The sequence below is a fragment of the Schistocerca nitens genome, chromosome 2 (genome assembly GCF_023898315.1).
Source record: "Schistocerca nitens isolate TAMUIC-IGC-003100 chromosome 2, iqSchNite1.1, whole genome shotgun sequence".
Taxonomy (NCBI): domain Eukaryota; kingdom Metazoa; phylum Arthropoda; class Insecta; order Orthoptera; family Acrididae; genus Schistocerca; species Schistocerca nitens.
Genome location: NC_064615.1, coordinates 759857542 through 759884955, shown reverse-complemented (window position 1 = coordinate 759884955; position 27414 = coordinate 759857542). Strand labels below are relative to the sequence as shown.

At 38.0% G+C, this 27414-nt stretch overlaps 1 protein-coding gene across 1 annotated transcript in view; it reads left to right on the top strand.

Annotated features, from left to right (window-relative positions):
* Nucleotides 1-27414, top strand: part of LOC126236986 (uncharacterized) — an 86763-nt gene that overhangs the window by 3053 nt on the left and 56296 nt on the right. The window contains exons 3-10 of the mRNA XM_049946710.1: nucleotides 958-1208; nucleotides 13917-14072; nucleotides 17540-17661; nucleotides 17853-18044; nucleotides 19137-19249; nucleotides 19342-19418; nucleotides 19506-19681; nucleotides 22075-22215. Of these exons, the coding sequence (XP_049802667.1) occupies nucleotides 958-1208; nucleotides 13917-14072; nucleotides 17540-17661; nucleotides 17853-18044; nucleotides 19137-19249; nucleotides 19342-19418; nucleotides 19506-19681; nucleotides 22075-22215 (1228 nt within the window). The remainder of the gene's footprint in view (nucleotides 1-957; nucleotides 1209-13916; nucleotides 14073-17539; nucleotides 17662-17852; nucleotides 18045-19136; nucleotides 19250-19341; nucleotides 19419-19505; nucleotides 19682-22074; nucleotides 22216-27414) is intronic.

Genomic DNA, 27414 nt, shown 5'->3' with positions numbered 1-27414 from the left:
AGTAGCTAAAGTGGACGAGTTGGGTTAACTGTTGTACTGTGGGCCAGAATTTATTTTGAGGGAGGTAGTTGCAATCATCACTTTTGCACTTAAATTAATGCATTTCCAAATGAAGCCTAATCATTTCAGACATTGTCCTCTCACTACATTACTTTTCCCATATACAGGAAACTATCAATTGTTGTTGTTGTTGTGGTCTTCAGTCTTGAGACTGGTTTGATGCAGCTCTCCGTGCTACTCTATCCTGTGCAAGCTTCTTCATCTCCCAGTACTTACTGCAACCTACATCCTTCTTAATCTGCTGAGTGTATTCATCTCTTGGTCTCCCTCTACGATTTTTACCCTACACACTGCCCTCCAGTGCTAAATTTGTGATCCCTTGATGCCTCAAAACATGTCCTACCAACCGGTCCCTTCTTCTTGTCAAGTTGTGCCACAAACTCCTCTTCTCCCCAATTCTATTGAATACCCCCTCAACTTATGACCACAGCAGTTGAGTCCCATAGTGCTCAGAGCCAATACCCCCTCATTAGTTCTGTGATCTACTCATCTAATCTTCAGCATTCTTCTGTATCACCACATTTCGAAAGCTTCTATTCTCTTCTTGTCCAAACTATTTATCATCCATGTTTCACTTCCATACAAATACTTTCATAAATGACTTCCTGACACTTATCTATACTCAATGTTAACAAATTTCTCTTCGTCGGAAGCACTTTCCTTGCCATTGCCAGTCTACATTTTATATCCTCTCTACTTCGACCATCATCAGTTATTTTGCTCCCCAAATAGCGAAACTCCTTTACTACTTTAAGTGTCTCATTTCCTAATCCAATTCCACAGCATCACTCGACTTAATTCAACTACATTCCATTATCCTCGTTTTGCTTTTGTTGATGTTCATCTTATCATCCATCTTATATCCTCATTATTATTATTATTATTTACTTTTTTTAGGTGCAGCTGAACAGCATGGAACGCAGGAAAAGTGCGAAAGACAAAGAGGTGGCTGCTGAAGCTGTGAATCTAGAGCTTGTGAATATGAACCCATTTACTGGCAATGGAGATGCTGATACTACAACAGCTGGTAGCCTTCCTATCAAGAAAGAAGGAGGAGATGACCTGCCAGACATAGCAGCAGAGTCCTATGCTAACGATCCATATGATGAGTACTTTGTACCTGTCAATGAGCATCGAAAGTACATGAGGTAAGCTTTCAGCTGGGTTCTGCAGTTTAAGATAACAGAAATTTTATAATGGTAAGTTGCAGTATTGACTTCAATCTTACTATTTCACAACCAACAGAAATGTGTAGATTGCTTGATTTAGAGGCAAAGCTTCTTCTTCTTATTCTTCTTCTTATTCTTCTTCTTCTTCTTCTTCTTCACAAAATGTAGCATACTCATGGTCTTCTTCTGACAGCCCTTCTATTCGCATGCAATAATTATTTCACTCTCTGTTGTGTGCCATGGAGCTTAAGTAAGAAATTGTATTATTGTGATCCCCATTAGTGTATTAGTACAAATTTGTTCTCCTTGGGCATTCAAGATGTGTAAAAAGTCAGGATTATAAATATAAAATGAAATATTTAAATGATTTTAGACATGAGCTTTCATATATGTATATTTGGTAATCAACGTGCTATATTGATTTCTGTAATTCAAAGAAAAATTGCAAAATACACTGAAGCACCAAAGAAACTGGCATAGGTACGCATATTAAAATAAAGAGATGTGTAAACAAGCAGAATATGGTGCTGCAGTCAGCAATGCCTATATAAGACAACACGCATCTGGCGCAGTTGTTAGATTCGTTACTGCTGCTACAATGACAGGTTATCAATATTTAAGTAAGTTTGAACGTGATGGGACACAGCATCTCCATGGTAGCGATGAAGTGAGGATTCTCCTGTATGAACATTTCATGAGTGTAGCGTGAACATCAGGAATCTGGTAAAACATCAAGTCTCTGACCGCTGGGGCCGGAAAAAGATCCTGCAAGAACAGGACCAACAATGACTGAAGAGAATCGTTCAACGTGACAGAAGTGCAACCCTTCTGCAAATTGCTACAGGTTTCAATGCTGGGCCCATCAGTAAGTGTCAGCGTGAGTACCATTCAACCAAACATCATTGATATTGGCTTTCGGAGCCAAAGACCCACTTGCGTACCCTTGATGACTGCACAACACGAAGCAAAGGCCTCGCCTGGGCCCGTCAACACTAACACTGGACTGTAGATGACTGGAAACATGTTGCCTGGTCAGACAAGCCTTGTTTCAAATTTTATTGAGCGGATGGACATGTATGGGTATAGAGACAACTTCATGAATCTATGGACCTTGCATGTCAGCAGGGGACTGTTCAAGCAGATGGATGCTCTTTAATGATGTGGGGAGTGTGCAATTGGAATGACATGGGACCCCTGATATGTCTAGATATGACTCTTGACAGGTGACACGTACATAAGTATCCTGTCTGATCATCTGCATCCATTCATGTCCATTGTGCATTCTGACAGGCTTAGGTAATTGCAGTAGGATAATATGACACCCCACACATCCAGAATTGCTACAGAGTTGCTCCAGGAACACTCTTGTGAGTTTAAACACTTCCACTGTCCACCAAACTCCCCAGACATGAACATTATTGAGCATATCTGGGATGCTTGCAACATGCTGTTCAGAAGAGATCTCCACCCCCTCGTGGTCTTACGGATTTATGGACAGCCCTGCAGGATTCATGGTGTCAGTTCCCTCCAGCACTACTTCAGACATTAGTTGAGTCCATGCCACGTCATGTTGCAGCACTTCTGCATGCTTGTGGGGGCCCTACATGACATTAGGCAGGCATACCAGTTTCTTTGGCTCTTCAGTGTAACAATAATTAAAACAGTTATGTACCAAAGTTGATGAAATCTGCCATATTGTGCATCACAACACATCCAGAAATTGTTAAGAAAAGAGGAAAAACTCTGAATCATAAAATCCTGAAGTGTCACATTCTAGAATTAAAATTGCATTGAAAACAGCCATGCTATTCATATGGAATAGTTTATAAAGAACCACAGAAAACTCAAATCGGGATGTAGGGACAAGCCAAAGTGACACAAAAAGTTTTTTCTCCCTTTTTAAGCCATTATGTTGAGCTACAACCACCATAACCTAATCAAGTGGACATGACATACCAATATACAAACAGTATTGTCCACTACTCCATTCAGTTCAGTGAATTTCATTCCCATTATTCAAGTAAGAGGATCTAAAATACCTCTGCAAATAACAGAAATAGTGCTCCAGCAGGAACGCCTTCAACTTGGATATGAAAATTGTCAGTTTGTCACTAAAAGCATTCAGCTGTTGCAAAAGTCTGTTTAAAATGTAATATGCAGAGCTTTACTGGGGTTTTGATCAGATCTAAGGTTACATATACAATATAAAGATTGTTACTGAGCCTTATGTTCATTGGATAGACATTGCTACTCCTCTCTAAATATTTCATTCTGTTGACCAAAAATTTTAAAAGATGTACAGCAATATCAGTTTAAGAAGCCCTAGTTCATTAAATAGATCTCTGTGAATTATTTCCACACATGATGGGTGGAAGGCACACCTTTGGGCTAAAAGTATAAACATGAAAACATGTTTCCAAATGAAAATTCTGCAGGTTTTGTGTCAACTCCAAGATTATTATTTATCCACTACAGTGAGAAACTGTGATTGATTTCTATTTTGAGCAGTAACACAATAAGTGCATTTCATATGCTGATGGTGTGGTTACCAACATGTATATTGTACAAATGGAAAGACTGTTATTGACTCAGAAGCTATAACATTTTAATTTAGAATACCAGTAGCAGTATTCACAACACAACCCATAACAGACAGAATAGATACCAACACAATTACATAAAATGGATGCATTTCAGAATGAATTTTCATTATGCAGCAGAATATGCACTGATTTGAAACTTCTTGGCAGATTTAAACCTTGTGCTGGACTGGGACACAAAGCTGGCAGTTGTGACTTTCATGGGCACACAGGCTCACCATTTACTCTGCAGGAAGTTTCAAAGAATCTATTTGTTCTCAAACAAAATACCTATTTATATAGACATTGTGTAAAACAGGCCATCTAACAAACTTTTATTTGAATACTACAAAATGGATACTCAGGTTGGAATAACACAAGCTTTGTTAGTATTGAATGTGGATATTCTGAGCAGGAATACGTCACTCACAGTGAAGTGTAAGGCTGTTAATGTGTTGTGTCTCTATGAAGTGAGTGCCATTCTGTCTTCAGAGCTTTCTTCTAAGGACAGGGAAGGCCTAAAAGGAATATTACAAACAGTAGAATCTTTCCTGGAAGCAGCCCATATATGCTTTAAGAGATCTAAGCAGACCACATACAAACACTCTCTTATATTAAGGCATTCCTTTTATGGATGTTTGATGGATAACAACAGATTCCAGCTTCTTATACACTCCAGATATTTTGCCGAGACTGCGGTAGCTAAACTGGGACTTATCTGCAAAGACAGTGGTCCATCCTTTATTCACAACTTAGTGACGAAATACTGACTGCAGGCACTCTCCCCTGCGTCTAGTGGTGAGTGGTGCACATAATCAGTACCTATAGATAGTTGCCTTCATGAAGCCTACTGTGCGCCTCCAGTGATTGTATTTTTTCAAGTGCATAACAGAAAATATCAAGGGTAACCAGGTGTCATATCCACTAATCGAGTCTTTTAGCTGCTAAACATCTTGTCAGAAATTCTTGCCACATTGTTCGAATGACAACAGGAGAAACATTTTACTTCGAAATAAATTCACTGACTGCAAATATCTTGGCATCTATAGATATAGTACCTATTAGTCACATATGAAAATTTTTGCCAGACCGGACTTGAATCTGGATTTCCCACTTATTGCCCACCTCAACCACTTTGGCTACCTGTGCCTACCTCCAAGACTGACCCAAATTTCCATATGTCATACTGTGTATGTACCTATACTGTAGTACTAAACCAAGGTGTAGAAACTTCGTACTTGATTTATGCATTTCAAGTTGGCAGTATAACAGTTTAAGTAGTGAAGAACAGGAAGCCCAAGGTGCCAGGTATGGGACATGAACCCATCCCAGTGCAATAAAATTGCTTTCGGTTGTGACGTCAAAACTCCATTGTTGCCGGATTTGTTTTGTGTGTACGTAAACAGTGTGCCAAGTGGTTCATTTCTACTGTGTGCTTGTGTTAAATTCTGCTTTAGAAAGTTCTGATACATGAAAAATTCCACAGAAAAGAGTTTGTTCATCTAGTGATAATCCTTTGCGTCCAGGTGTGCCACTAAACTGCCAGGCACTGGAGTTACTATGGAGAACTCATGAGTTTTACAAACAGGAGAAAGAATATGGACAGCTGTCAGTTCTTGCTGATAAAGTAGTGGAACACATCTCAATAACTCTTTGAATTAATGTGAGAATGGTAGTAAATAAGGGGATGTTCGTGCAAAAGTTGAGAGATGTAGACATGAGCTTAACGATGCCGAGATGTCTGGATCAGATAATTTACTTTTAGCAACTCCTGGAAAGAAGAAAAAGCAGCTTTATCCTGTCACCAACTTAGCTTCTTTCCAGACTGATGCAGTTCACAGGCATACTTATGCTTGCAAAATCAGGAAAGAGTATCATAACATTACAAAGTTGATAGTGTCATTAAAAGAATGTGAAATTTCCAGGGGTGGGAAAACATCACTAAAAATTGTACTGAAAGGTATCGGTTTCCATTACAAATACTAGGGACCCAAAATCCTGTTAGAAAATGTGCATTCAAGGGTGGGAAAACATCACTAAATATTTTGCTGAAAAGTATGGGTTTCCTTTACAAAGTGCTAGATGGACCCAAAATCCTGTTAGAAAAGGAGCATATTGTGACAGCAAATTCTTATTCTTGAGGGAAAAAAAATCTTCTTTCACAAAGTGCCTAGCACCTGGTACATGTTGGTCTATCAATTATTCAGATGATTTTGAAAGGCATCCCAATTGGTTTTTGAACACATTATAAGTTGATTTCTGAAGGAATCATAAATTGATATTTGAATGTGTGCATAGTATATGTAATGCCTCTGCCAGGGGAATCCATCTAGAAATAAACTTTCCTGCAGACAAAAGGGGACAGGGCTATACGAGCTGAGCGGAATAAAGCCGAATGGGTGAAAGCCAACTGCTGTTTGTTTATGTGATTGATTGGGTATGTGAATGACCAGCAATGTTATAATTACTTGTGAAGTCCATAGATTCAGACTACCAGAGTGGAAATAAACAACTAACAGGAATAACAGGTAAGAAAGATTAAGTATTATCTTCTCGGTGTATCCAAGAAATTGAAATTTTGACAGAAAATTTTTGGGCAGATCGCTACACTAGAAAGGGCAAGTTGTACAGTCCCCAGCTAGCAGTCACTTAAGTTCTCTTCTGGGAGTAGCATGGAAAATGCATTGTACGAACATGTAATAATGCGTAACTGGAGAGCAATCGCTGGATAACTAAATCGGTGATTCTGACAGGTTGGTAGGAGTTAACCAGAGAATGAGTTTTGTCAGTGGTAGGAATAGTTACAGAATTAGTGATGAGAAGATTGTTAGAATGAGGAAGGAGAAGAAATGGGACAACACACAAATTATGGAAGAATATAATGATTCCAAATTTATACAAAAATTTCGTACTACTACTTTTCGATCACATGCTTGAGAAACTGTAGCACATGAATGAAATGTGAAACTATTTCCTAACATCAAGCTTTTTGCTTTTAGTAGGGCAAATAGGCATTTCATATTGGTATTTCATGAACTATATTCTGCCCTATTATAAAAATGACCATTATTACCAAAACAGTCTCACATATTTGGTGTGTGTTACAATCGATGCGATATTAGAAAGGCCTATTTTCTTTTACCTAGTAGACAGTGACAAAATAGACGAAATCAGATTGAGAAAACACACCAGTCTTGGGTACTATTTGTATTAACAGCTTTTTCTGTATTAGACAATGACATTTCGATTTTTAATGTAGCAAAGCGTTTGACAAATTTTGAAGAGGTAATAGATTCTTTCACAGAGAGGAAAGCACACCATTTAAAGCTATAGCAAGATTAGACAGAAACAAAATGCTAGAAGCCAAGGACTGAATAAATGTCACCACAGGACATTTTAATTTCCACTATCCTGAATATAGTTTGATGGCATCCATTACAAAATATACACATTTGAGTTCCACAGTGCAAAATACAGTGACGTGCGCTAGAAGAATGCTGTGTGAAAACGCATGGCACTGCACTTTAGCACACTTAAGACGTGCTACAAAATGAACTTTCTTCTTCTTCTTCTCCTTCTTCTCTCTCTCTCTCTCTCTCTCTCTCTCTCTCTCTTCTTCCCCCCCCCCCCCCCCTTGCGTCCTGTCTCAAACGCTCTAGGGAGGCAGGCAGAGGGTGGGACACTACCATCCAATATTTCCCCAGTTAGAAATATTGTATATCTGGGGCTGCTGCACAGAGCAGTCTGACTTATAGTTGGGGGGGGAGGGGGGGTAGGTGTGTCTCCACATGATCTGTGTTTACATTCAGTGATTTTGCTGTTTCCTCTTCATTTACTGCTCTCACGTCAAATGAAAAAACAGCGATTTCTGTGGCTGGGAGTTATCAAGTGAATTAAAATACATTCACATAATTATGGAAGGGTAAAATATGTTATTAGTTTCAGATTTTATTTTTTTCCGCCTTTCTGACAGTCAGGCATTAATTGCCTTGCAGAACAATGAAGTTAGATTTCTTTTCCGCTGAGGCAGCCAATTTATTAGAAACAAAGCGTTTAATTCCACACTATTGGCTAGTTTCAACTGTTCACTGCATTTCAAGTGCACGTTTTCATCTTCTAGCACATATGGCATTATGCCATAACAAAGAACATAACGTAAGAAAAAACAGTACTGGTACTCCAGAAAACCACACTGAAAGGCTTAATATCAGGTCGAGGCCTGCTTCGTTGAGAATCTGGATATACGAATGAGCACTTTAAGGTGAATTATTCATTTCAGTATGGTTCACGAAATTTCAATGCTCTTGGAGTATCCTCTGATGTCTTGTTTCTTTGATGATATAATTTAAGATCTTTTAATGTCTTACACATATGAACATTTGGGCTTCCTACGTCATCGTAGCTGTGCAAGCATGGTGACGCCTCTTATCTGGCACTCTGGTAACTGCTGGAACAAATCTATTTCTAACACATCGTGGGAAAATATTGCGAATTGTGGTTTGAAAAGTACTGTTTCGAAGTAAATTTCCTTTTACCCAAGATGAACTATGTGCGAGAATGTATTTCTTAAATCACAGAGCATTTGCCCCTCATTTAAAAATCAAATCTTTGATGACGAGCCATTCAGATTTTTTGAGCCCAGAACATCAGAGATTTATGTCAGTGTTAAACATTTTATGGGCACATTTGTGTGATGTATCTTAAAGTGTAAAACGCATAAAAAAGATTAACATTATATGTGAAAGCTTAGCTTCTCTTGTAGCTTATTAATCTTAGAGACAAATATTATATATGAAAGCGTTTCTTTTCTTGTAACAACACTGTTGTTGTTGTGGTCTTCAGCCCAGAGACTGGTTTGATGCAGCTCTCCATGCTGCTCTATCCTGTGCAAGCGTCTTCATCTCCCAGTTCCTATAGCAACCTACATCCTTCTGAATCTGCTTAGTGTATTCATCTCTTGGTCTCCTTCTACAATTTTTACCCCCCACGCTGCCCTCCAATACTAAATTGGTGATCCCTTGATGCCTCGGAACATGTCCTACCAACCCATCCCTTCTTCTAGTCAAGTTGTGCCACAAACTCCTCTTCTCCCCAATTCTATTCAATACCTCCTCATCAGTTATATGATCTACCCATCTAATCTTGAGCATTCTTCTGTAGCACCACATTTCGGAAGCTTCTATTCTCTTCTTGTCCAAACTATTTATCATCCATGTTTCACTTCCATACATGGCTACACTCCATACGAATACTTTCAGAAACGACTTCCTGACACTTAAATCTATACTCGACGTTAACAAATTTCTCTTCTTCAGAAACGCTTTCCTTGCCATTGCCAGTAAACATTTTATATCCTCTCTACTTTGACCATCATAAGTTATTTATCTCCCCAAATAGCAAATGTCCTTTACTGCTTTAAGTGTCTCATTTCCTAATCTAATTCCCTCAGCATCACCCGACTTAATTTGACTACATTCCAGTATCCTCGTTTTGCTTTTGTTGATGTTCATCTTATATCCTCCTTTCCAGACACTGTCCATTCCGTTCAACTGCTCTTCCAAGTCCTTTGCTGTCTCTGACAGAATTACAATGTCATCGGTGAACCTCAAAGTTTTTATTTCTTCTCCATGGATTTTAATACCTACTCCGAATTTTTCTTTTGTTTCCTTTACTGCTTGCTCAATATACAGATGTGTATATTAATTTCAAGCATTAACTTTTCCTGTTTGTGTGTTTGCGCTACTTAACAATGATGTTGCTATTGGCTGACTATGTCACATGTCCTATGCTTTGAGTATCCGCTGTTATCGACTGGCGAGATCACGTGACATGAGCTATGACTGGCTTACAAAAGCACATCGTAATCTTGATTTCAATGCTTCAGAAAGTAACATGCGGTGTTTGGTGGAATCCAATTTTATACTTTCGTAATACAAAAATATGCAGCGTACATGTTGCTGCACATCAAAGAACATTCCAAAACATGTTTTTCCCCTGTGTTTCATTTTCTAAAGTGCCAGTAAATTCTAAGTAGCTGTATAAAACCATAATGATTCAAATTACTGACAAATTTTTACAGTTACAAGGGAAAGTATACTGTCACTTAACATGGAAAAAGTGTAGTTTCACCCAGGAGAAAGTGTATTTTTAACCAGGAGATCTGGGAATTTTTTTGCTTGTCCACATATACACCCTGATTAGACAAAATCACCATGGAGCAGCATGATACTGCAATAAGGCTGCCACCATATCAGTGCCATTTCAACCCCACCATGATGTGAAGACATACATAAGGAACAATAACAAGGTCTTACGATAACAGGGGTAGAAAGGCTGTTGGTGAAGCTCGTGGGACTGTGCGTGCAACCTCTTGAAGGAAGAATGTCAAGCATATCAAAACACTTATTTAGGGAGCACAGACAATGGAAGGTACCATTAGTGACCATGAACAGCTAATGAAATGACTCAGTGGTGACCACAATGACAGTTTTTATGCTGATTCTAACAACAGTGATGACGGGGAGCTGTGTAGAATTGCGCCATTGTCACCATAACATCTTGAGTGAAATGCTACAAATATTGGTTATTAATTGCATCACTGTGTTAATAAAACCTAGAGTGAGAAGTTACAATCTCAGTTATTGTCTATTTTGTAAACTATGTACCATAATGTTTTCAAGATATCAGTCACCATCAAATGCTTATTTTCTCCAAATACTTATTTCCTATATTTCTTTGCTTCATTATCAAAAGCATATGTTTTGTTATTCTTATATCTATAGTATTATGTGGTTGAATCAAACAATGGAAAATCCAAGATGGAATGTAACAGTATTATGATAAGGGTAGTTGCTAGTCACCATATAGCGGAGATGATGAGTCACAGATAGGTACAACAAAAAGATGGTTGGAAGTGAGCTTTCAGCCAAACTAGGCCTACAAGAGCAATAGACAACACACACACACACATATGTAGACACAAATTACAAACACACAACCACGGTCTCTGACTGCTGAGGCCAGACTGCGAGCAGCACTGCATGATGGGAGAGGCAACCGGGTGGTGGAGTAAGGAGGAGGCTGGGGTGGGGAGGGAGAAGGATAGCAGAGTAGGGGTGGGGTATGATAAAGTGTTGCTTGTGGAAGCATACAGGGAAGAAGTGGAGAAAGGATAGGGCAGCTAGGTGCAGTCTGGAGGTTAAACAGAGAATTGGGGGGGGGGGGGGGAGCATGGTGGTATCAGAAAAAGAGAGAAGTGAAAAGAATGTCGGTGCATTGGTGGAATGAGGGCTCTTTAATGCTGGAATGGGAACAGGGAAAGGGCTAGATGGGTAAGGGCAGTGACTAATGAAGGTTGAGGCCAGGAGGGTTACGGAAACGTAGGATATATTGCAGCGTGATTTCCTGTGCATTTCAGAAAAGCTGGTGTTGCTGGGAATGATCCAGATGGCACAGGCTGTGAAGCAGTCATTGAAATGAAGAATGTCATGTTGGGTAGTGTGCTCAGCAACAGAGTGGTCCAGCCATTTCTTGGTCACAGCTTGTCTATGGCCATTCATGTGGACAGACAGCTTGTTGTTTGTCAGGCCCACATAGAATGCAGCACAGTGGTTCAGCTTACTTGTAGATCACATGACTGGTTTCTTAGGTGACCTTGCCTTTGATGGGAGAGGTTATGCTTGTGAATGGACTGGAGTAGAGACAGGTCTTGCATCTAGGTCTATTACAAGGATATGAGCCATGAGGCAAGGGATTGGGAACAGAGGTTGTGTAGGAATGGACAAGGATATTGTGTAGGTTCGTTGGGTGACAATACCACAGTGGGAGGAGTGGGAAGGGAAGTAGGTAGGACATTCCTTATTTCAGGGCACAATGAGACATAGTCAAAACCCTGGGAGAGAATGTGATTCAGTTGCTCCAGTCCTGGGTGGTACTGAGTCACTAGGGGAATGCTCCTCTGTGGCTGAATGGTGGGACTGTGGGAGGTGGTGGGCGACCTGAGAGTTGACCATGAGAGATCTGTTTTTGTTCAAAGTTGGGAGGGTAATTATGGTCTGTGAAGGCCTCCAAGAGACCCTCAGTATACTTCAAGGGACAATTCATCACTGCAGAAACGATGGCCACGGGTGGCTAGGCTTTATGGAAGGGACTTCTTGGTGGGGAATAGGTGGCAGCTGTCGAAGTGGAGGTATTGCTGGTGGTTGGTAGGTTTGATACGGATGGAGGTACTGATGTATGCACCTTTGAGGTGGACATCAACATTGAGGAAGGTGGTTTGTTGGGTTGAGTAGCACAAGGTGAACAGAGTGGGGGAGAAGGTGTTGAGGTGTGTGTCCTCACCCTCAATTCAGATTACAAAGATGGCATCAGTGAACCAGAACCAGGTGAGGGTTTTGGGATTCTGGGGATTTATAAAAGCTTCCTCTAGATGGCCCATGAATAGGTTGGCATAGGATGGTGCCATTCACGTGTTCATAGCTGTACCCTGGATTGGTTTGTAGGTAATGTGGGACAGGGATGCAGGGAGTGGACTCTGGGGAGAGGTTGTGGAATGGGCCCAAGGATTTGCACAGAGGCTGTAGATCCTACTGGATTTCTGGAATGGGGTCAATGTGGCAGGGTTTGTAGGTAGATGAATTTGACAGCTAGCGTAATCCTTGCGGTTCAAAACAATAATGGTGGAGCCTTTGTCAGTAGGTAGGATTATAAGGTCAGAAGCAGTTTCTAGATAGTGGATTTTGGTTCTTTCTGTGGATGTAAGGTTAGTTTGCATGTTGAAGGAGAGTTCAGTATTGATCTTAGGTTGAGTCTGATTGGTAAGATTGGTGGCGAAAAGTGTTTCCACTGTAGGGTCTGCAGGAAGGTTGTTTATTTGCTGTCATTGTGGTAGCAACTCAAAAATGAATTCTTATGTACACTGTCATTGTTCAGTAGCTTACATTTACTAGATGGAAAGGAAATCCATATTATCTGCTGTGTGTGTGTGTGTTTATGTATGTGTGTGTGTGTAGAGTCAGCTGTTGCAGTGTCGCTATTGCACTATAGCCAACCTAACTTAATATAACATGAACTGTCAAGTGCAATATTTCTCTGACATAGATATAATAGGTTTCTATATCTGTACCTAAGACAGCTGATGTCAAGACACTCTCAGACAGTTAATTTATTTTGAATTTGTTTTGGATAGTTATCAGTCATCATTAATGCATGTTAAATGTGACAAGCAAGTAAACATTTTACTATTTGACTACTTTTGAGTTCAAAATCGTTACAATTTACCAGTGGTTTTTCATCTCAGTTCATCTGGTAAACAATGCTTCTGTTGTTAACCAGACCCTACTGGACAGAAGTGACAAGTGAATTGCAGTGCAACTAGTTAGTGTATGGTGGTGTTCACCTGTATTATTGTTGTTTTTAAGAGTTTTCAATTGTTTGTAGAAATAGGTTTTTGTTAAAAATAGGAGAGTGCTAATAACAACAGTGATGCCGGAATCTTTTCATCACCTTCATGTACTGAAATCTGGAATGCTATTCTAATTTTATAATGGGACTTGCATGAATTGAAACACTTATACATGCATCATTTTTGCTATGAAATTTGTAATCTTAAAACTGTTAACATGTACATATTAAGCACAGTTAACTGTAGACATTTTGGAAAGAAGGAGTAAAAAGAAATGGTGTATTAATGTAATGAGTGTGTATCACTTCACTCATACTGATTTCTGCTGAATACTTTAACTGCATGTAATAGACTTTATTTGTATAGCTTTTCTCTGACGATACACAGTTTTGCACTTCATCAAATTATATCGTCAATAATTTGAAAAAAATGTAATTTTTGAATGGTTCTAGTACACTGTGTTCTGTAAGCAATGTAAGTACTATACTTTATTCTTCTAGTTTCCTGTAACTCTAATACAGTCATAGCAAATCTTGATTGCAGAGCAATAAAAGTGATTTTATAAAAAAAAATAAATAAAAGGGTCTGTAAATACATGCTAAATGTAGAAGGCACTTAACACATGCATGGTACATCTGGAAACCCTTTACCTTTCCTGCACTGTCTGTTGTGTTTAGTCAGTTGCACGCAATACTTTCTTCACAGTGCAAGGACTCCCGAAGACCCACCTCGGTCGCGAATTACCTTCCTGCTCCCCAAGCCGGAGGTGCCCGGTTCCGGGGTGGATCGATCGGGCCTGTCTGTTAGCCCGCCTGTGGAAGGGGTCATCAACTATCGTGAATGGATGCAAATGTCTGAGAGGTCAGAGATTCTGACAGAGTGCATAAGCAAAGAGTCTCTGCTTTTAATTTAAATTTCTGGGTAGAGGGAATAAACTGCTGAGTGCACGCTGCCTGTATATGGTTGGGTGCAGTTTGGTTGACCTCTTTCACTTATTATTTTTTCCCTAGTCCTTGCAGTGTCCTCAAACTGACCATTAATGTTGTGCTTCATGTGTTAATGTTTGTGTATTGCTGTCAGCTGTGTAAAATATTTTGCTTTCACTTGTAAGTAGAGTGCATAATGAACTAAAAAAACAAAATAGTTTACATTTTTATTTAACTGGAAACATAGGAAACATAAACAAAATACAGACTGCATAGACTCTGTTGTAGTACAACAACATGTATTTTATTGAACAGAATCATAAAGTAATTAAACTGCTGTGTATCATTCCCAGCAAAGATAACTGTTTACATTTATACCTTGCTTTCAATGTCATCTGAAAAACATTGTGTGTGCAAATCTACTCAATTATTATTTTGTACATTTCTTACATAAAACACTTTACTGCATTATGAATAACAGTACAATATCTGGATACCTGTGCTATTTATTAACTGCATGGGAATAATCAAGACATTTCCACTATTAATACTGTACTTCCTGAAGAATGCACACTCTTATCCACAAAACTTGTAAAATATACTGAATATTGTCACTTCAAGAGTTTTTTTTCTTCTTTTTTCTTTTTTTTTCCCCCCTTGCAGTCTAAAATGAGATGAGGCACGGGCATATTTTCATTCTCAAGCATAATCATTAGGGATGCATTTGTTGTAAATGCTTTGTATTTCAAATGTAAGTAATATAGTCTAATTCACAGACACAGACAATTAGTGGATGACTTCATTTTGCAAAGTTCAGTGTTTGAAGGTTCTTTTTTATTTTATTTCTTAAATCCTATCTTATTGTTATCATTTCCCTTTTTATTTTACTTCTTTTTTCTGGCACCTTCATTGTGTATGCTTTATTTGCTTGTCTCAACTATCATTCAGAAATTATATTTTCTTCATGGTTTTAACATTTTGTGTGTGCATGTCTCTTCATTCATGATCCAGAATTCATTTTCATGTTCTTTTACATCTTTTCCTGTTTTGTTTTGACTTGAAGAATGTATAAGGGACAGTCAAATGAGAGCAAGACACATGGGAAAAAAGTAAATAAACTGTTTATTATTTCAAAAGTGATTGTCATAACTGTTCATACACGTATTCCATTGTGAGACAAGATGGTCAATGCCATTATGGAAAAATGTTTGTGATTGCCAACAGAACTGTGATTGTATCCATGTGTGAACCTTTTCATCCAAAGCAAATCAACAGCCACAATTTCTTTCTTGGGGGCTCCAGAAATAAGGAAATTGCATGGGGCAAGACAGGGTCTGTATGGAGAATGTATAAGGGCACTGCAGCAAAATTTCTGCAGTGTACTCAAAGCAGCGCCATTCTGTTTCAGGATAATGCTCACAAACATGTTGCCAAGATTATTTCAAATACACTGTAGAAGTTTCACTGGGAAGCCCTTACACATCCTCCATACAGTCCCAATATCTCCCCAAGTGAGATCCATATTTTTGAAGCACTGAAGAAAGACATTCATGGCCTTCAATTTGCTTTGGATGAAGAAGTGCGTACCTGGGTTCCATAGGCAACTGCAAACATTCTTCCATGAAGGCTTTGACCATATTTTCTCACAGTGGGATAACTGTATTAACATCTATGGCAATTAATTTTAAAATACTAAACAATTTACTCACTTTTTTCACAAGTCATGTTTTCATTTGGCTGCCCTGTAAACCTTTTCTTCCAGAAAGTAAAGAATAATTTTGATTTGTTGTTTATTGTTATTAGTCAAAATACAGTGTGTATTTAGTAAGTACAGTCTTTATTCCCTATCTGTCCAGCATCTTTAATTTTTGATTGTCTTTTTCTAGTTTAACTTTTAATAAAATCTTCTATGTTACACTGATCCTCACTAACATGTTTTTCTTCTTTTTCTCTCATCTTACTGGAGGTGCTTTCATTTGTGGTTGTGCTACTTTACACTTTATTCTTCATGTGGCGGTGAAAGAAAGTTATCTTATTTTTTGTTGATCAGCTATATAAGCTATTGGTTCTGTAGATGGTTACTGTATTGTCTTCATCTTAAATTCTTAAACAGTGCATACTAACATTTTAACATTATTTTACAAGTGAACACTAGTAAAAGTATAGGAGACAAGAAAGCTAACAATACCCGGTCTTCAGAATTCTTACATTATATGAGCAAGGCTTTTTTGAGTCCAATTTAAAAAAGTAAAGACTATTATTTGTCGTGTAGGAGTACATTATGTAAAAATTTTGTGACTTGTACTCATGAAAAAATTTAGACTTATTGGGCACTTTGTAAAAATGTGGAAGGGGGGGGGGGGCAGAAGTATTGTATATGATGTACATCCACAGCAAGTCAGTAGGCATTAATATCCTCAAAGAACACTTGTTGTTTTATAAATATAATTAAAGTAACTGTCAGGACTGTGAAAGTTTCTTTTAACAAAAGATATAAGGGCACTATTTACATAAAACAGAATAAAAGTGAGAGTACCAAGATTTTTTCATAAGAGAGGCATCATTATTTCCAGTGGTTATTACCATTGTAGGATGCTGTAGCAGTTTGAAGTAAAAGAATTGTTAATATAAGACTAATTAATATGATGGGAATTGCTGCTTACATAAAAGAGAAGTCAGCCATAATGAAAATAATACATAATAATGAAGTGTATGAGGATAGACTCTGTATCTTCACTATCTGTGCCAAATTGTGCTATTACCAGTGTAAAAAAGACCTGAAAAATAAAAATGCCAGTTAGGAAAAGAATGACTGGGATCACAACAGAATGTGACTTAAAAATATATGGCCACCAGCACTGAAGAAACAAATGCCAATAACACGTAAACAAAGTAAAATTTGAAGTATCAAATAACCAACACAAATGTCATCAATTATTGAGAAAGAAGCCTCTCAAATGTATGAATCTATTATGAAATTACTGCCTACAGAAATTGATGGGGTGAAAACCCATTGTCTTCAAGACTCATCCCAAAACAAAAGAGAAGCCCTTGCCAAATGTAATGTAGAAGATAACTAAGGAAAACAAAAAATCTACTTTTATGATCCACATTTATTTGAAATTGTAGAAATGGTTCAGAATTTTGGTCTGTATTTATATGAACTGCTAAACACACTTAACAACTACTATCTTTGACTGATCCATGATCAGTTACTTTTTAGGTTTTGTATATCAATGCGTCTTTTAAAATATGTAATCAGTTTTATCAAAATCTACCTAGTCCAAATTTTACTATTAGTGTAAACGGTAAATTAGTTAAAATTGGACTCATTTTTGTGTTAGCAGTCACAGTAAAGAAACTATTGGATCACAGAATACTAAAAAGCCTATTCAATTTCAGAGGTGAGAAGCTCTACGTCACAAAAGACAAAAGGAGATCTCAGTCATGGAAACGTTGCATCTGTTGGGGAATTGCCTTTATTTTATTGGCCGTTGCAATATTAATTGCTGTTTTAGCAGGCAGTAAGTATTTAAATTTTTACTTCCTTACTTTACGCCTATGATGATTTTTCAGCTATGTAATATTACACAAGAGGACTTGTTTTGAGTTGCTGAAAATACTGTAGCAGCATGTTTAAACTACAACCTATACTATTGCATTTAGAATGAAGTAGGTCTGCTATTTTTAAAAGATTTCATGCCTTAAATTTCAGCTGGAGTTATTCTTGCACAAGAAGAGCCCATTATTGGTGATACAAGTGTAAGCAGTAGGCAGTTAGGTGCAACAGGGAGTAAAACATTAGAAACAACAACTGAAGGGCAAATATCATCATCGTACACACCACCACCACTGTTCCCAAGTATACCTGATAAATTGCCAACTACTGACATGAGTGGTCTCTATGGTAAGTTTATTTTCAAGTAACTTTAGTATATGCTTTGCATCTCAAAACTGTCAAAACGTAATCAATTTCATTTATTGTAATGATTTACTTTCTGTGACTTTCAAACTTCATCAGTTTCCCTCAAGAAATACAACTCATTTGTTACATAGCTATTGGATTCACCTTGTTTATTTACAGTTATTCAATACTACAATCATTAGTCTTTCATATGAGTGAGTTGACAGCTACTGTGACTTTCTTGAGGGAAATCATTTTCCTGTGCAGATTGTTTTATTTTTGAAGTAGCCAATTTATTTCATGAGTTAGACTTTAGCTAAGTTTGCCCTGCCCCCTCCATGGACACAATCAAGCTGCCTCTTTTTCGTACTTCACTGTAAAATATTGTAAGCATATAGCGTAATATATTCCACACATCTGTGTGGAGATAGCAATATGTGGTAGAGTCCTTCACAACAGTTTCGCACAACAGTGGTAGCTTTGGGCACAACTATGTCACGCATGCAACTTATAAGTAAAAGGGGAAATATGTGCAGTAATTGCAAAAAGATGAGTCCAACAGTGAAGTATTGAAAACATTCATAAATGTTCCATTTGCCATAATAACATTCATAATACTTACTTTAAAGCTATATTACTCTTGTCATGGAAAAAAAAGAAGAAGATGAAAAATGTTGTTGGATTTTCATTGTAGTATTTGGCCATACTTCATGGGATGATGTAAATTTTTAGTCCCTCAGCATGTGCTCTGAGAACAGCTTACATGGGTATAACATGGGCTTGTGAATAGAAACTGTTCCTCAGTAATATAGTCATCAGCTATCATATCACAATCCAAAATTCCGAAGACCATTGCCTTTTGAAGTATCAGGAACCTGATTGTTGAAATTCTGTGGTGTAGTCTCAAGTACTGAACCAATCGACATTTTTCTAACCAGTAGATTTCAGTACATGTGTTTGGTGGATCATTTATTGTCAGAGAAGAGTTATTGAGAAGAGAAAGCAAGAACAGTCAAGAATCTCAACACTGCCTAATCTTTCGGTGTCAAGAAGAATCCTAGGAGAGACTTATTCCAGTAATTATCTTTTTTATAGTTCCAAGAACTCTGGATGGGGAGCTAAAAATAGATGACATGGACTTCAAACAAGAATATAGTGATAAAAATTCAGATGAATATAATAATCTGGCAAATCAACTTGAGGAAAAAGTGAGTACATTTTCAGTTTGTCCAAGTAGTTTTTGTAATGTAAATAATTATTGTAATTATGACCATAAGCTGATGATTTTCATTTCTTTCAGCTGTTGCATGCTCTGTTTACTCTTCAAGAACGTGAATATGGAGCTGCAGAGCTTTTAGTGAAGGTCCTCAGCTTCTCGTAAGTAAAAAAAGCAATTTTATAAGACAATACTAAATTGAAGGTAAGATTATCACAGATAATTCCAAAATGCTTATAATTTTTCAGTCCAGGTAGTATTGTTGTCAAGTTCCGAATAGGATGGCAGTTTAAGGATGGAATAAAAGCATCTCGCCCACCACTTAAATTGACTGAAGTCCGAGAAAGACTGGAAAAACATTTGGCCACCAATGGAGGAACATTAGATCAGTTTCACATCCCTATGGGCTCTATTCGAGCTAATTGTAAGTATACGTATGGATATCTGTTTACAATGCTTGTGAATGCTCTGCAAGTTATTTGAAGATCCAGCATTATTTACTGTGTAAATATGAGATAACGAGGAAGGTTTCCATGCTAAACAGGGAGAAAGTTGTGTTTCATTGGTGATGGACTACTCATAAGTAATTGTTAAGATTGAGCTTCTAGAATCAAAGGTTGTGTTATTGAAAATTAAATGACAAGCAGTATAAAAACAGCAATAATTGTAGGAGTGGAAGGAAGGAACCAGTAAAACAAATAGCCGAGTTCAAAAATTGTGGGGTAATTATAATGTATGTGTATGAACCAAGAGACAGACCAGGACAGGTCAGATCTTAAGTTTCTAAACAACATTTTTGTATCCTGTTCTCATCCAATGTTTTTTCTGTATTTCTTGATACACTGCTCTAACTGTATTGCTGTTTCATATTGTATCTTGACTATTGTTTAATTTAACTCCCCTCAGCTGTCTTCCTATAGTTTTTAGAAACTTGAAAATTAACTTTTTTTTTTCATTTTTCTTTCTTTTTGTATCATTTTATCCATCATTATTTGCGTTTTTGCTTTTTCAATGTGATTCTATGTTCTGAGTTAGTTGGTTCATTCAGCATGGCATAGACCAGCTGTGTGGCTGTATTGAAGAGTTTTTAGCAAACAGAACACAGCATGAAACTTCCTGGCAGATTAAAACTGTGTGCCCGACCGAGACTCGAACTCGGGACCTTTGCCTTTCGCGGGCAAGTGCTCTACCAAATGAGCTACCGAAGCACGACTCACGCCCGGTACTCACAGCTTTACTTCTGCCAGTACCTCGTCTCCTACCTTCCAAACTTTACAGAAGCTCTCCTGCGAGCTTCTGTAAAGTTTGGAAGGTAGGAGACGAGGTACTGGCAGAAGTAAAGCTGTGAGTACCGGGCGTGAGTCGTGCTTCGGTAGCTCAGTTGGTAGAGCACTTGCCCGCGAAAGGCAAAGGTCCCGAGTTCGAGTCTCGGTCGGGCACACAGTTTTAATCTGCCAGGAAGTTTCATATCAGCGCACACTCCGCTGCAGAGTGAAAATCTCATTCTGAGAACACAGCATGTTGTTCTCAATGGAGAGACGTCTACAGACGTAACCTCTGGCATGCCTCAGGGGAGTGTTATGGGACCATTGCTTTTCACAATATATGTAAATGACTTAGTAGATAGTGTCATAAGTTCCATGTGGCTTTTTGCGATGACGCTGTAGTATACAGAGAAGTTGCAGCATTAGAAAATTGCAGCGAAATGCAGGAAGATCTGCAGCGGATAGGCACTTGGTACAGGGAGTGGCAACTGACGCTTAACATAGACAAATGTAATGTATTGCGAATACATAGAAAGAAGGATCCTTTAGTGTATGATTATATGATAGCGGAGCAAACACTGGTAGCAGTGACTTCTGTAAAATATCTGGGAGTATGCGTACGGAATGATTTGAAGTGGAATGATCATATAAAATTAACTGTTGGTAAGGCAGGTGCCAGGTTGAGATTCATTGGGAGAGTCCTTAGAAAATGTAGTCCATCAACAAAGGAGGTGGCTTACAAAACACTTGTTCAACCTATACTTGAGTATTGCTCATCAGTGTGGGATCCATACCAGGTCGGGTTGACAGAGGCGATAGAGAAGGTCCAAAGAAGAGCGGCACGTTTTGTCACGAGGTTATTTGGTAAGCGTGATAGTGTTACAGAGATGTTTAGCAAACTCAAGTGGCAGACTCTGCAAGAGAGGTGCTCTGCATCGCGGTGTAGCTTGCTGTCCAGGTTTCGAGAGGGTGCGTTTCTGGATGAGGTATTGAATATATATTGCTTCCCCCTACTTATACCTCCTGAGGAGATCACAAATGTAAAATTAGAGAGATTCGAGTGCTCACGGAGGCTTTCCGGCAGTCGTTCTTCCCGTGAACCATATGCAACTGGAACAGGAAAGGGAGGTAATGACAGTGGCACGTAAAGTGCCCTCCGCCACACACTGTTGGGTGGCTTGTGGAGTATAAATGTAGATTTAGATGTAGATCATTTCCACAATCTGTATCAAAAATTTATTTATAGTGACAATTACAGGATGCATATTGCAAAATTTGTTTGTATCTTTGGCCACATTCTAGCAGTTTTCAGACTACTAAATACCAATAATGGCTGAACTTTTGTAATAAAATGAACATATTAGTCTTTTGTTCTAGTTATAATGTTAGTGAAACATATTCATCTTTGAACAGCAGAGCCAAACTGGTTTTTGTTTTGTACTACACAAGCTGTTAGATTTTAATTGAATTACCATAATTTATACTCTGTGGCTTTTGCTTTCATTTTCAACAATTCCATACAGTTGTTAATCTGGCTCTCTTTCCTTTGTAGATGTTCTGGATTCTTGCCAACTTAATAATGGTGGCTGCTCACACAGTTGTGTTTTTGACTACAAAAAGAAGTTGGATTTTGAGTGTGTGTGCCCAGACACATTAATTTTGGATGCTTCTGGCAAAAATTGTGTTAATGAAGGTAAGAGATACTTCCTCTGCGCATTTTCAAGTGTAATATGGAGAAATAATCAAGGGCTGCAAAATTACTTCACTTCTTACCCCCATTCCTCCTTTTCCTTACTTCCATTCCTCATAATGTTTTATATATAATTTTCTGTATTGGCAATCTGGCAAGCACCAGAAATCTCATATTTGTCAGGAATGGTATTGAGATCTTTGAAAACAATACTGTGGCATCTTTAGACACATAAAAAGTGCTACTGGAATTAAATATCTACCTAACTGGGGTCATTTACATGTCCAGTGTGATGATACCTAACTTGGAGGTAAGTAGTTTGAATATTGGTAGTAACTGAAATTTTCCATCATCAGCATTTGCCCAACAAGGGGAAGAGTGGTGATAGCACAACATTCCTGATTACTGGATGGAATTAGATTCCAGACATTATTGTAGTGTCTCATGGAGAGAAGACACGTAACACTGTTGACCATAATATGTCCATTGGATTGAGCTCAGCAGAGAGTGAAAGGAAAGTGAGAAGGGGTGGGGTTTAATTATGTGTGGCAGCAGAAAGGTTGTTAACAAACCCTTTCCTTATTGCCAAGCATTACAAAATGTTGTTGAAAACAACACTGCATAAAATTGTATTGCCACTATGGCCATGTCTGTACAAGATCAGTTATCACTGTCCAGCATTAGTGAAGACAAGGCATTCGGAAAGAGACTGAATTCAGTTATTGGCAGTTGTTTTTGGAGTGACATACTATGAGAAATGGGCTGGTTTCACGGCATATTCAGCATAAAATGTAGTCTGAATTCAATCTGAGAGCTAGTCCCCTGTTTTCTTTGAGTAATTCATTCACTGGCTTTGTTATGATCAGAATTCACAAAAAAATTTCTGAGGGAATCTAGTACCCTATACAACAACTTTGCCAGCTGGAACAACTACAGAAACAAAAAAGTAAAGATGAAAAATGTCTAGCTCAGTAGTTTTTTCCTTAAAACCAGAATGCAGGAGAAGGAAAACTGTTGATTCAGTTAATATTAGTAAAAGAAATGAGTGCATTGAGAGCTCTGCATGAGACAGTTAAAGTGCACAATATGACTTTTCTAGAAATGGTTCTTCAGATTCCTTTTATATATGCTTCTGAACTCGGCTTTGCCCAGTACTATTTGACATCTCTTTTTTTTAGCTTTTTGACTCTGTTTTGCGTTGTGTTTCTCAAAGTAAAACAGTTCAAAGTCAGAAATTAAGTGTTCTTTTCTTCCTTTTTTGTTGGTCTTTTTCTAAGTATCCAAGAAGACCACAGGAATAAATGTCTAATCAACACCATGAACATTATGGACAGAGAACTAGATTAGCTAGATAAGAATGGGGAGGAAATATGCAGGTGCTTACTTGTAAGGGTTATGAAAACAAAGGAAAATATGAATCTGTGACTTCATGAATTTAACAAATTTCTGATTGGAAGTTTTCTTTCCATACAATATTCATAATTTTTCCATCATGTATGAGAGTTTTTTATTCAGATACCCATATATAAATGGATGACACTGCTTTATGATCATGAAAATTAGGTGAAGTGTTCAAAATACACACAGTTAGTTACTACTCTGCTGCACCTTTGGTATTAAGAGATTTTCTCCCTATTTCCCAGTGTAGCCCCCTAAGTAGTCCTTAACATGGATAACAGCAGTCTGATTCAAATAAAATCTTTTGTCTTGTTCTGCACTTTGTTTGTTTTGGTTTGACAGAAGAAGAAGAAAATCATTGATATGTTGTTGAGATCTTGATCTGGAGAATATCACTAATGTGAAAAGACTTGCTATCCACAAGAATAATATAGCCACAGTGGTTTCACCAAACATATGAATGGGACTATTGTTGAGAGAGAACAAAACACCCCATATGAACTTTTCATACTGTTCAGATTTAACAGACATCTAGCACATAGACTTACAGTTTGCAAATAAGGCTGACCACATTGAGATCTTACAGTCTTATTCCAGAAAATTTATCAGTGAGATACAATAGCCACACTTACTACCTACAAAACTTCTTTTTTCTCAAGTTATGCAGTATTACCTACAGCTTATTGAGTTAAATGTTCTGTGAAGGTTACTGTTTGACATTACAAACAAATAGCTTAGCTTTGAACATTGGGTCAATGTTGACTAGTTTTTATTGATTGATCTAACATGGGCAATCCAGGATGAAATGTAACATATAATGAAAAGTGTAGGTGCTGCTCACCATATAGCGGAGATTCTGAGCTGCAGAAAGGCACAACAAAAATACTGTCACACAATTGGCTTTCAGCCAACAAGGCCTTTGTCAAAATTAGACAGCACACACACACACACACACATATATGCAAATGCAACTCACACACACGACCACAATCTCTGGCAGCTGTATTACTGATTAATGTTTTACATGGCTAATTCTTGAAAATGAATTCCTTATAATAGCTCACTTCTATGAAAGATAATGCAGCATCACCTTTTGCTATGACATTTTGTGTAGGAGACTGAATTAAACAGTTCTTCAAGCTCCTAAGGAAATTATATGTGAACAAGAGGCTACAATTGGTTGCAGAATAGAACAATAACAGAAGTAATTCATATCTATTTTGTAATTCTTTTATTTAAAATCGTATGTGGTTTATATTTCAAATTACATCACTGCAGTTAAAGGGAGTTGGAATGCCCTATCCTGACAATGTTAAATTTAGTGACTTGGCTTCCCTGTATTTCAGGAACCACTGTAGCCATTGACATAAAACTTTTACAGGACATTAAGCCGTATGTTCTGAGTCTACTGAACTACAATAAAGCATTTCAGCCAGTGCTTTTGGAAGTACAATTTTTTAATTACGTGGTTAAAATTTTGTGTACCTTTTTTGTATGTTATCCTAAATAATTTTAATTTTACATAACATTATGTTCTTTTTTTTAGTTCAGTAGACTCAGGATATGTATGTTATTACTCCCTGAAAATTTGAATATTCTACTCGAAGTGGTTTCTGAGATTTAGGGAAAAATGCAACAGAAAATGTAAATTTTCAGGAACAGCTTCTAAAGTTTCAAAAGACTCTAACTCACATAATATATGAACATAATAGAGGGAAACTTTCCACGTGGGAAAAATATATCTAAAAACAAAGGTGATGTGACTTACCAAACGAAAGTGCTGGCAGTTCGATAGACACACAAACAAACACAAACATACACACAAAGTTCTAGCTTTCGCAACCAACGGTTGCTTCGTCAGGAAAGAGGGAAGGAGAGGGAAAGACAAAAGGATGTGGGTTCTTATTTTTTTATTTTTAGTCACTCAGAAGCATCCTGCACCATACCATATATCGTCCTCTTGTTCTTTTTACAAGTTTTTTCTTCTTTTCTTCTTTCTGGACTCCTTAGTGGCCAACTGTGCTGCATACTCTGCTTTATCAATGCGAACCGAGTCCATCCATTCAAGTTCTCTGATGCAATTTGCTCCAGGATTAATTCCCATATGCTGTAGCACTTTTACGCTACCAATGTTGCCATCATTAAAATCAATAACAGCATCACTGACCACCCATTTTAGTGTCTTCATTCCAACAAAAACATTTTTTGTTAAGCAAGTCCATATAAGATTATTGAATGACTCATTGAGATTTTGAGTCTGACCATGCAGACACTTCTTCAGTAATTCAGGATTTGCCATGTCTCTGTAAATAGGTTTTATGATATCCATGAATGTTGCTGGGATGGAATGTTTATGGCTGTATGAACTGTTTGAGCACAGGGCATTGCTGTAATTGCGCCATGAATCAGGTCCAGAAGGGCAAAGGTGGTGTACTGGTTTTTCATCAGTTGACAGTCTGTGGAAGAAGGTAGCCCATACTGCCTGCTTCACTTTCAACAAATCTTCAGTATTATTTCTAATGGCCATCCCATAATACTGCTGTAGCTCATCAATCATTTTGTCTGTCCACCTGCCTCTTATGGTTTTACCATCAGAAAGTTTCTTGTCTTTTAAACTGTGTCTCAACTTCCTCAACCTGGTGCCCATCCTCTTCTGGACATGACCAACACATTCCATCTTCTCACCATGTGGCTGAGCAGCTACTACACTGTTATATGCTTTTGAGTCTCCATAACCTAAGAACATAGTGTAACACACCCCCTTTCATTCACAGATCAACTAAAACTTTCAGTTGCTGCAGAGGCCTCCATACCATCACTTGTTCCTTCACAATTTCTGTCACAGATATGCTCTTCTTCATTCCCTGATTTTCACATATAACAATGTTCAGTTAAATCTGGAAATCTATTACATTTCCAGTATCCACACTGATCACCGTAGCAACAGAATTCTTAGAACTGTAGCTGCGCTTCTGCCAAGTGCCATCAAAAGCTACTGCTATGTCAGTCATACCATCATTTATTCAGCAGCTTTGTTTACAGCACCATTCATTGACTCACATGCAACAGATTCCACAGCAGCTCCAATAGTCCTGCATACTTGTCGATTTTACAAGGTGGGCGTGGCAAATTCATCACGGCACACGTTGTTTCTTCTGCAGTGTGTCCTTAGCCAATAGCTCTCAATCCATAAAACCACATAACATTTACTTCAAAATAATTATCTTTACACTCATCAGAATTCCAAAATGAATGAGTATATTTACAACTGGCACAATTAATGGTAAGTTTCCTTGCTAGTCCATTTGATACCTCACTGTCTTCACATAAACTAATTGGCTCTCCATATATTTTGCAACACACACATTCACCTAACATCCTTGTTGTTGTTATTGTTGTTGTGGTGGTCTTCAGTCCTGAGACTGGTTTGATGCAGCTCTCCATGCTACTCTATCATGTGCAATCTTCTTCATTTCCCAGTACCTACTGCAACCTACATCCTTCTGAAGCTGCTTAGTGTATTCATCTCTTGGTCTCCCTCTACAATTTTTACCCTCCACGGTGCCCTCCAATACTAAATTGGTGATCCCTTGATGCCTTAGAACATGTCCTACCAACCGATCCCTTCTTCTAGTCAAGTTGTGCCACAAACTACTTTTCTCCCCAGTTCTATTCAATACCTCCTCATTAGTTATGTGATCTACCCATCTTATCTTCAGCATTCTTCTGTAGCACCACATTTCGAAAGCTTCTATTCTCTTCTTGTCCAAACTATTTATCGTCCATGTTTCACTTCCATACATG